Below are 11,076 nucleotides of genomic sequence, written 5' to 3'. Positions count from 1 at the left end.
TAACTAAAACAATTATGAATTACCAACATAATAAAAATATTCAGTACCAACTAACATAATAAAAATACTCAATACCAACTAATATAATAAAACTCTTCAAGTGAGTTAACAATGCTAATGTAAATAAAAAAAAACTAGAATTCAACATTTTCATTCTTGATTCTTCCCAAGTTTTTTGACTGATGATGGTGATGGCATCTTTAAGGCAGGTAATATCTCTTTCCTCAAAAACTGCATTTGTGCCTGCATTTGTTCCTGCATTTGTTGTTGCAAAAGTGCTTGCATTTCTGCTTATGCCTTCATTTGTGCCTGCATTTGTGCTTGCATATCAGCTTGTGCCTTCAATTGTGCCTGCATATATTGTGCTTGTGCCTCCATCTGTGCTTGTAGTTGTGTCTGCAATTGCATTTGGGATTGTGTTTGTAGATTCAATTGTGACTGCATCTGTTCTTGCATTTGAGACATTTGTGTAGCTAATGTAGTGATGTCTTCTCTAACAGGTGTGGTAGAGGGACCTACAACAGTTGAAGATGAACCATGCATAGTAATGCTAAGATCTAAGCTATGACCCATGCCATGGATTCTACCTTTCTTATTTTCACCAGAAATTTGTGTCCAAACATCAGTGTCAACTATAGGATGCTTTGATGCGTCTTCCCCATACTTTTCAGCCATAGCATTTTCATATGATTCCTACAAAAAAAATGTATCAAGGTATATATAGTAATAGATAAACAATGTTTAATTTTTACATTAAAAATATATACACACTCTTACAATGAAATTTTTGGCTTTGTTAGAGACATATTCACCATCTTTTCTTTTATGAACTTTGTTGTACAATTCACCATAAGAAATAGGACGTTTATGCTCTGCTTCCTGTGAAATAATATGCAATTTAAGATAAATACATAAACACATTTAATTAATAAACCACAATCAATAAAAACATAATAGTATAAAGTTACAATATTTATGATACAAAAGAAATTTTTATCAAGTATAATTAGCCAAGCATATTACAAAGAACCAAAAGCCATTTATCATACAATTGTAACATATTATGACAGAGCTTAACATAAAAATGAATTGTCAATATTAATAGAAAAAGTATTGACTATGAATACCAATTTTCTTAAGTGTCGTCCAAAGCTTCTTGACCCTCCAGTGTGCACCATAGCATCGGGTTTGGACGCCCTATTATTTTTACCCGCTATAGATTTCCTTTTCCACTCTTGTGTTGCCCATATATCTACTAATTCGTCCCACATCTTAGTCCTTATACCTCTTGGCCCATGGCCCTTTAAGTTTTCAATAATATCTGAATTTGCCCTTTGTTTTGCCTTTGTCCTTGCCTTTTTTTTATTTTGGGTCATAATTTGGAGAGGGATTTCCTAGGAATTTGCGAGGACCTCAGTTCTTCGCTAAATAAGCACTAACTTTAGCGGAGGATTTGCGAGGAAATAAAGGTTGGTCGCAAAATGTTCCTATTTAGCGAGAGAATTTAGCGAGGGATATAAATCCAAGCTATTCCCTCGCTAAGTAGCGAGGGAATAGCTTGGATTTATATCCCTCGCTAAATTCCCTCGCTAATCCGCAAAATTCTTGTAGTGTATGTTATATATATATATATATATATATATATATATATATATATATATATATTATACATATAGTAATACTTTTTTTTATAACATTTCCTATATATAGCAAAGGGAAGGTAACTATCATGCAGATATTTTAGCTAAAATGAGTTTGAACTCTAGCACTATATATGTTGTAATAGTTGGATACCCCCCAGTTGTATTACTCCATCAGCTTTCAACCCATGCAAGTGGAATCCCCTTCATTTGTTTGTAATTTGTTGTTTGTTTAATTTATCTCTCTTTACCAAAAAAATATATAATAATAATAAATTCATATTCGATCCAAATATGATGTTACTTTTCAATAATTTTGCATACTTCATTTAAGGGTTTAAATTCATTTAGTTTTTATGATTTTACAATTGTGTAATTTTGATTTCCTGAAATTTTTAACTGTAAATTCAATTTTTCTAATTTTTAAAATTAAGCAATATTAATCTACCTACAGTTATTATACCATTTAAAGTTAAACAGAAATTGTTGACTATTGTTTGTGAGGTAGTTAATTAGTCACACAATAAAAGAATTTAAGCTAATTATGAAAATGAAAAATCATACAATTAAACATATAAATAAATTTTAGTGGTATATTTTAATAACACAAAGAATTAAAATGTATTAAACATACGCTTATAGAATCAATACCGTTAACCTAGTGGTAAGAGTTGTAATAATATATATAGATTCTTAAATTGAATGTTTTCATTGTACTGATCTTTACTAAATGTGAAATTGTTATGCTAGGAAGCTAGCTAACTAATAAGAATAGAAATAAAATAAGAAAAGGCTGAGTAATTCGATTGATATTTTGCAAAGACCACTACACATTACAACAAAATTCATTTTTACCGACAATTATTTACCGGCCATAAATTAATTGCCTTTGCTTTATTATTTAATAAACGTATTAGTGACTAATATATAATGGCCACTAAAAATATATTTATATCACATCAAAATTTACTATTAGCGACAATTATTTATTAAAAAAAACTTTAGTCCCACATCGACTAGAAATAAAATAATTAAAGAGTATATAAATGAATAATAACTCTCACCTTACAAGTTTGTTATGTAGGATTGAGTTAGACCTATAACTTATTATTCTAAATTAGTATGAGATTACTCACTATTATCAAACTTAATAATCCTTAAACTTAAGGGGGTTAACTATTGATCAGAAAATAATATATATATATATATATATATATATATATATATATATATATATACATAAAATTAGAAGACAACCTTCATCTTAAAGTCACACATCAACTAGAAATAAGGTAATTAAAAAGAATATATAAATAGAAAGACAACTTTCATCTTACAAGTCCCACATCAACTAGAGATAAAATAATTATTTATTTGTACTCATCTTACAAGTCTCACATGGACTAGAAAGTAAAAAATGTCACAAAAAGATATACACTTTTTTCGACCATTATAAGGATTTTTACTAGCATTTTGAATAATTGTCGCTAAATATTTTAGCGACACTGCATATAATGGCTAATGTGAAAATGCCGGTAAAAAAATTTGTAACAATTTTTATTGTCACTAAAAGTCATATTAAATGTCATTAAAAGTCTATTTTGTTGTAGTGACAAGTGATCGACGTGACTGGATGAAAGCAAAAGGGACTAGTGTAGTGACTACTATCAATTATCAAATATAGTCGTTAAGCCTAATGGGCTTATTGGGGATGGGTTTGGGCCTATTACTTATAATACTCTCGAGGCAGATGATAAACACACCTCCACTCTCGTATAAACACACCCTCTTTTCTTAAAAAAATATATAAAATGTCTAAATTACCCTTTTTAAAAAAAATGAAATTCCTAAATTTATACCTCCTTTCCTCGCACCCCCTTTCCCCGCACCTTCCCTTCCCCGCACCCTCCCTTCCCCGCACCTCCCTTTCCCGCACCCCCCTTATCCTGTATCTGCATGTAAACTTTAGTCTGGAACGGCACCAGAACGACCCGTTCTGCTTTTAGAACGGCCCGTTCTGCTTTCAGAACGGCCCGTTCTGCTTTCAGAACGGCCCGTTCTGCTTTCAGAACGGCCCGTTCTACAAGCAGTACGACCCGTTCTACAAGTAGTACAGGCCTTTCTGCTTACAGAACGGGCCGTTCTTGATGGAGGACCATCCATGGTACTTCATGTGAAACCCATCACATGGTCCAATGCTATGACTAATTTTGAGTAGTGTAGGATTTATTTGGTTTATTCCAATTTTACCCTTGTATTTTGGGGTATTTTAGTCATAGGATTTATTTTCTTTGTATTTCCTATTTTACCCTTGTATTATGGGGTGCTTTAGATAATTAGGGTTTTCAATTTTTGGGCTAGGGTGTTTTAGAGGAGGTGACGCAATTTTTGGCAAAGTTTGGACCTATTTTTGGTGTTAGAAAGGCTTAGGCCCAAGTGGAGGGCAAAGGTTGCATGGTCTTATCATGCACCTTGTTATAGCCAATCTAAACTCATAGATTCCAAACTTGGCCACCAAGTTGCATCTAGGGTTAATTTGGCATTGCATTTGGAGTGCATTTGGCCTTGGCATTTTCGGCCATGCAACCCTAAATGCAACTCCTCCTATAAAAACCCCACACCCCACCACTTGTAAACACTTTGGATTATATGAATTTGAGAGAGCATTTTTGCCTCAAATCCTTTCCTTAGTCCCTAGGTTAGTTCGGCTAGCCTCCTCCTATCTCCACCCTTGGAGAGTAGGAAACCTAGAGTGGCCTCCACCTACCTTGGAGTGAGCCAACTTTGAGCACCCAAACACCTCCACCCTAAGTGCTTCCGCCCAAACACCATCATCTCACCATATATCCTCCTTTTGTCCACCTTGTTGAACCTAGATCAAGGGCAAGGCTTCCTCTCCTTCATCTCTACGACATTCCATGGAGAAGGAACCCATCAAGTGGTATCAAGAGCCAAGGTTCTACAAGGGTAACATCTAATCCTTTTGAGTCTCTTTGAGTCTTTTTGAGTCTTTTTGCTTTCGGTCACTTCCCTTCTCCTTGCTTTCTTTGTGTGGCCGAATAGCTTTAGGGTTCACACCTTGTCCTTGTGAGCCTTTCCTTGCCATTTTAGGTTTCCATGTTTTAGGGTTGCCATGCTTTTCATTTTTCTTGAGTCTCATATGAAAATGCCATAAACATGCTTTTTGATTTTTGAATCCACCTAAGTTTTGTCTTGTATGTTTCCTATAATTTGTCAACAAAATTTCCATGTATGTACCCAAACACTTTGCATGATTACATGATCAAAATATATACCATCTTGCATGATAGTGGGCGTGACATTTAGTAGCTTTTTAGAGGTCATTCATGCATGCTAAATAGTCCTAGCATGTTCCTTGTAATTTGAGTTTCCATGTGTGAAATACTTTCTTGCACATGCATTGCCGCCCCACCTCCTTGCATTTCTCACTTGATTAGTCTATTGTATGCCTAAAGAAACCCTAAAAGAATATAAGAGGTGTGCTGAATTTTTGTGCAAAATTATTTGTCCAAAATAGTACAAAACCAATTCCACTAAAAAGATTCCCTTTGGACCTCTAATTTCACGCCACTTGTCATCACCTCCTCTCCTAAAAGTTTAACCTAATTTTTGACCATCCACAAGTGCAAAACCTAAGCAACAATTGGGCTTAATTTAACAAAAAAAATTTCGGACCCAAGACATATAAAAGAAAGAATGCCGTGAGCAACAAAGAAAAAGACTAGAACAAAAAAAAAAAAAAAAAAAATTCTTGGACCAAAAAGGACTTGTTGCTAGACTTGTGGACTTGGACAATTACCTATGCATTTGGGAGTTGGACTTATGACATTTTGACCTTAATTTGGGACCTTACCTTTGGCTGGACCGAAACATATAAAGGACTTAATCAAGTGAGCTTAAACACTTATTCATTCTAGTGCTTTTCTAGGATTATTCTCTTTGTGTGCTTCCTTTCTTTGATTGAGTCTTAATTTTTTTTGCTTGTCTTTCTTGGCCTCTTTTGTTTTGTCATCTTAAATTCTCTTTGAGTTTAGCCTTTCTTAATTGTGCTTTTCAGTTTTTATTTCTTGGACTCTTGCTTTGGGTTGGTTTTAATTTCATTGTAGGTCAAAACCCACTCTAGTCATTTTTTCACACCTTTGGTGGATTTGAGTGGAGGGGTGAACCGAATCCAAGCCTAGCCTTTGGAGGGACTTACACCACACATAAAGGAGTGAACAAACACTTGGAGAGGTCTAACACGTTTGTTCATTGTGAAGGAACCCAAGTGGAGGAGTTTGAAGACTTAAATTCTTGTTTTGCATAATTTTTGCTTGAAATTTTCTATTTTCGGCCTCTTTGTTTTTGGCCTTGGTTTCATTCTTTTGGTTTGTAATTTGGCCATTTCTAAACCTCTTCAACTTGGTTTTAGTTCGTGTAGTTGAAGGTGATTTGAAAACCTTCACCTAGGACCTCGACTAGAACATGTTTTAAGTGCTTTCCTTTTGCATGTTTTAAAGCTTTTAGTAGTATAATTGCTTAGGACTTTATCTTTGTGCAATTACGTTTAGAAGGCTTGTTTTGCCTACTAGGGGTAACGTGCACACACTCACCTTTGATTGTGCCAATTCGTTTTTGTAAGAGAAAGTAGAAAAGGCTTAGTGATTTTTACTTGATAGGGCTTGGTTATTAAGTGATTCCTTGTAGTCCACCTCCCCTTGAAAGTTCACTTTGTGCACTTAAGCCTTTCCTACCTATCTTGCACCTTGAAAACCTTTTTGTGAAAACCTTTTATCACTCACTCTTTGTGAAAACCATTTTCAATCCTTTTTTTGAAAAACAATTTGTGAAAACCTTTTTCTTGATCAAAGATGAGTGATCATTCTAGTGTCCATGGTCATAATTCTCGTAGCACTAGGTCTAGTGTTAGGGATGAACTTAGGGAATTGAAAGAGTACCTAAGAAAAAAAGAAGAGGAAAATATAAAAAGAGAAGAAGAATTGAAAAGGAAAGAAAAAGAGTTTGAAAGAAACAATGAGGAAATAAAAAGATTACTTGAAAGATTAGTTGTGGGAGGAGAGGCTAGTGGTTCAAGACCAAAAGTCACTTCTCCTCAACCCTCAAGAGGAAAGGGGCATATGTATGCAAGTGCTCATGAGGAGGAAGGGCATCATACCCAACCTCCAAGTGATCTCTTCTTTAGTAGTCATCACAATGATGATTACTATCAAAGGCCCCCAAGAGATCATAGAAATAGGGAGTCCTCCAATAGGGAACCTAACATCAATCTTCCCCCATTTCATGGCAAGGATAATGTTGAAAATTATTTAGATTGGGAAATGAAAGTTGAGCAACTTTTCTCTTGCCATGAAATAGGGGTCGTTCTGTTGCAGTACAGGCCATCGCGTCACTTTTAAAATGGCTACCTTATGACTGATTTTAAAACCCCGATTTTAAAAGTTATTTTTGTACTAGTGTTTCTTTCCATAGAACAAGTAAGAGTCTTTCTCTTACAAGACCACCTGCTGACATTGCACACCCCTCTTCTTTCTCTTTGTGGCACTCCTCTTCTTCTTTTTTTCCCGCACCTCGCACACCCCTCTTCTTTCTCTTTCTGGCACTCCTCTTCTTCTTCTTCTTACTGTTACAGAAAGTTCTTTCCGGAATTATATAAAAATGTTCCGGAAAATACTTTCCATAATATTAAATTCTTATTCCGGAAAGTATTTTCCGGAAATGTTTTGTTACATAATTCCGGAAAGTACTTTCCATAATATTAAAGTTACTATTACGAAAAGGTCTTTTCGGAATTATATGAACAATAATTTTACTATTTCGGAAAGTACTTTCCGATGCTAATGACTGTAAAAGTACATTCCGGAATGCTAATGATTGTAAAAGAGCCTTTCTTATGCTGGTTATGGTGGGGTTAGTCCTTTTTTCTATTCAGAATGACTGTAAAAGTATATTGCTTAATGACATTGAGCGAAAAAAGACTTTGGGAAGAAGAGGAGTGTGGAGTGTGGGGTGCGGGAAAGGGGGGTGCGGGGAAGGGAGGTGTAAATTTAGGAATTTCATTTTTTTAAAAGGGTAATTTAAATATTTTATATATATTTTTTTAAAAAAGGGATGTGTTTATACGAGAATGGAGGTGTGTTTATCATCAGCCTACTCTCGGGGCCAACAACGACCTTGTCCGCAAGGTCCAAAGTAGAGTATAATTGGGCTTCTGAGGGTTGGGTGGTACGTGGCATGAGTTATCCGTATGCAGTGGTGTGTTTGAGGAATGAGGCGCGTGATTAGTGAGTTTGAGTTTGAGCTGTGGGATCTAAAAAAGATGGTGCTTGTCATTATGATAATACATATAAAATGAAATACAATCCATGATGATAGCTAGCAAAACACTTCTCAATATATTTTTTTTAGTTGATTAAAATTTATTAAAAAATTAAATTAGTTTAGAGAACAGGATGTTAAACTTAACGACTTTTGTATTCTCCAATAAATTTCAATCAATTAGAAAGTTTATATTTAAAAGAGAATATTCTTAGTATTTTTTTATTGAATTCTTTAGATATATTTGGTGTTATTTTTATAATTAGAATTGAAGTTTTATCTTAGTAACATCTATATATATTTGATGTAGACTATATATATAAGTATATTATTGAAATAAAACTTGAATTCTAATTGAAAAGTAACATCAACCACATATAAGAAATTGTATCTAAATTCTATCCTAATTAGAATCATTCAAAACGAGTAAAAGTGTAAACAAGTTAAGTCAAGTCAAATGCTTAAAGCTTGAGCTTATGCTTGACTTGTAAGAAAAAATCATTGATCAAGCTTGTAACATCTTTGTTTTTGAAAAATAAATAAAACTATTTTTTTTAAATGATTAAAAGAATTTTATTAAATGAGAAGAGCTTTTAAAAATAATAGTAAGATTATATGTTTTTAGAAATTAATTAAAAGTGCTTTTATTAAATGAAGAAAGGTTTCACAAAAATATTATATAACAAGTCTATTTTGGGTTATGTGTAATTTTATTAATTAAAAATATAAAATAGAAGTGTTTTGACCCTATTTTAGTTTCCTTAACTCAAGGAATATGATTTGATTAAGAAGTTTTAAAAGGGGTTGGTAATATGGTTTTTTTTTCTTCTACGTTTTAAATCTCATAATTCTTCTTCTTTCACTTAAAATTCAAGAAACACTTGAGGAGAATGTAGAGGTTGTCAGAGGGTATCCCTAAGGTATCCATCCTTCTTCTAACTTTTATTGAGGTAAGAAGGAGTGAATTATCTTGCTCTAGAGTGTGTGGTAATTGTTTGGGTAACGGGATTGACCTTGACCTTGTTGTTTATGTTCATGTTGCTTTATAGGAGATCTTGAGAGCCACTTGTTCAATTTTCTTAACACAAAAATGGTTAGTGTTACCACTTGTTAACGGGATTGACCTTGACCTTGTTGTTTATCCTTAAGGGACATTTGGAGTCCCCCTTCCCTATTTTTTATTTTGATTGCATTCAATAATATGTTAGATTATATGTCATTAACATGCTTCCTTTACTTGTGTTTGATGTAAATTCTTCGTTGAATGTGGCTTTTGATGATGAATTGGTGTATTTATGAAATTGGGAGGAACTCTTAATTCTTGTAGGAAACCATTGTTATAAAATAGTTTAGAGATTGATGCAATTGGGTGACATTTGTGTAATTAATAGATGTTTTGAGGGATTGATTATATAAATGAGTAGTATTAAGCTTCAATTGTTGTTTTAATTGATTAAAATTAACTAGTAATTAAACTGATTGAATAATTGGGTTGAGGATGAGTTAGAACTCTTAGCTTAGAATTTAATTCAATTTAAAGTTTCATGCCTAATTAAGCATTTTATATTATCGAATTAGGTTTTGTGATCTACATAAGAATTCCTTGGTATTAGTTGTCCAATGGCGCTAGAATCACCTAAGAAGGAGGTCTACAACTTAAGTTATGATCAAATTAGTGAATGAAGGATAAAATATCATAATTAGGCTTAAAATATGTGATTTTGTAATTTTTAAAAATAGTAGATGGTAAAATGAACTATTAAGGTCAACACAATAGTTGTAGATATATAGTTGTTTTTGCTTTTTAACAAAATTAATTTCAACTTGATATCATATATATAACTCTAGGTATCGTACTTATACCACACGAGGTCATAAAAGATTAAGATACGAAAAGATAGTTTATGAGTGGTGATGGCAAATGGTTTTATCCTTTAAGTACTTAATCTTGGGTTGAGATACCTATATCATAATTAAGAAGGAGAAATTGTGGGAGAGAACATTTATAAATAAGTTATAACGTGAGTTGATTGTTAACAATTTGACGTGTTTGGTGATAATAATGTCTAAGAAATTAATGTGTGATACTAATGATGTTGTCAAACTACTTAAGTTATTGATTAAAATGCTTAGTTTGGTGTTCATCTCCTTGCAACAATGGTTAAGATATTAATATGTAATGAGATAATTATAATTGAAATAATTAAGTTAATAATTTATAATCCGTAGTAATGAAGGATCTCATAGTGACTCTATTGAAGTGGTATTGAAAGATGTTGTGTATATTATTATACTTGAATTGTGATTGTTTATTATTAAATCACATGTAATATTTTCAATTTAAGATCATCTTCCAAAGAAACTTGTGCAATATATGAAAAATGTAACTCAACACACTATACTATAAGTCAAAAGAATGAAATTATAATTGTTGAAGTTGGGTTTATGCATAAACAAACTCTAAAGCAATAAAATGAGAAAAAGAATTAAATTTATCTTTTAGGATTTTTATCAAACACGTGAGAGAATAAATATGTAAAATCAAATGAAAAGAATCATTGGGACTATATTTCAATAGATTACCTTCATGTATTAGTTTATAAAAGGTTTTCCTCCATCTTCCATCTCAACGTTAACATTATCACAAAAATTCTCCAAGTCTAAATCCCTTAAAAACTTGATCTATCCAACATCTCCTTAAAGCACTAGCAACACTTTACAATTTATTTTTGCTACTTTTAGTAGTCACTATGCTCTCTCTCTCTCTTGAATGAATGAATGTACTTTACTTTCACATGACTAGTCACAACTAAGTCTCTTTCCATATTTGAAAATTCCCTCATTTGTAAAAATGTTTCCCCAAACTTGGTTCCAAACTTGTCATCTTTTGCTATCATATCCTTAAGTAAGGGAACTAGTGTTTATCATTAAGCTCAAGGTAACAAAAGGAACATACATCATTACGCTCAAAGGGGTTACAAATGAAAATCATATTGCAAGGTTGGCTTTTTAGCTAAGAAGTTTCAACAAAATAGAAACAAGGCCTTAATGCCTTCTATGCTTACAATAGAGTAATTAATCATTCAAAGAATTATGTCAC

The 11,076-nt window shown here is 32.8% G+C and overlaps 1 protein-coding gene across 1 annotated transcript; it reads right to left on the bottom strand.

Moving 5' to 3' along the window:
• Positions 1 to 955, bottom strand: LOC145956906 (uncharacterized). The gene is made up of 3 exons (XM_083072777.1): positions 778 to 955; positions 588 to 693; positions 1 to 515 (listed from the first exon to the last, which is right to left on the bottom strand). The coding sequence occupies exons 1-3, from the start codon at positions 919 to 921 to the stop codon at positions 292 to 294; spliced, it is 474 nt and encodes a 157-aa protein (XP_082928903.1). The 5' UTR covers positions 922 to 955; the 3' UTR covers positions 1 to 291.
• Positions 956 to 11,076: the final 10,121 nt, after the last annotated feature.

Source organism: Cajanus cajan, chromosome 4 (assembly GCF_000230855.2).
Source record: "Cajanus cajan strain Asha chromosome 4, NIPB_CcT2T_4, whole genome shotgun sequence".
Lineage (NCBI taxonomy): Eukaryota > Viridiplantae > Streptophyta > Magnoliopsida > Fabales > Fabaceae > Cajanus > Cajanus cajan.
Note: the sequence above shows the minus strand (reverse complement) of the source record. Positions and strands in the feature narration are given on the sequence as shown.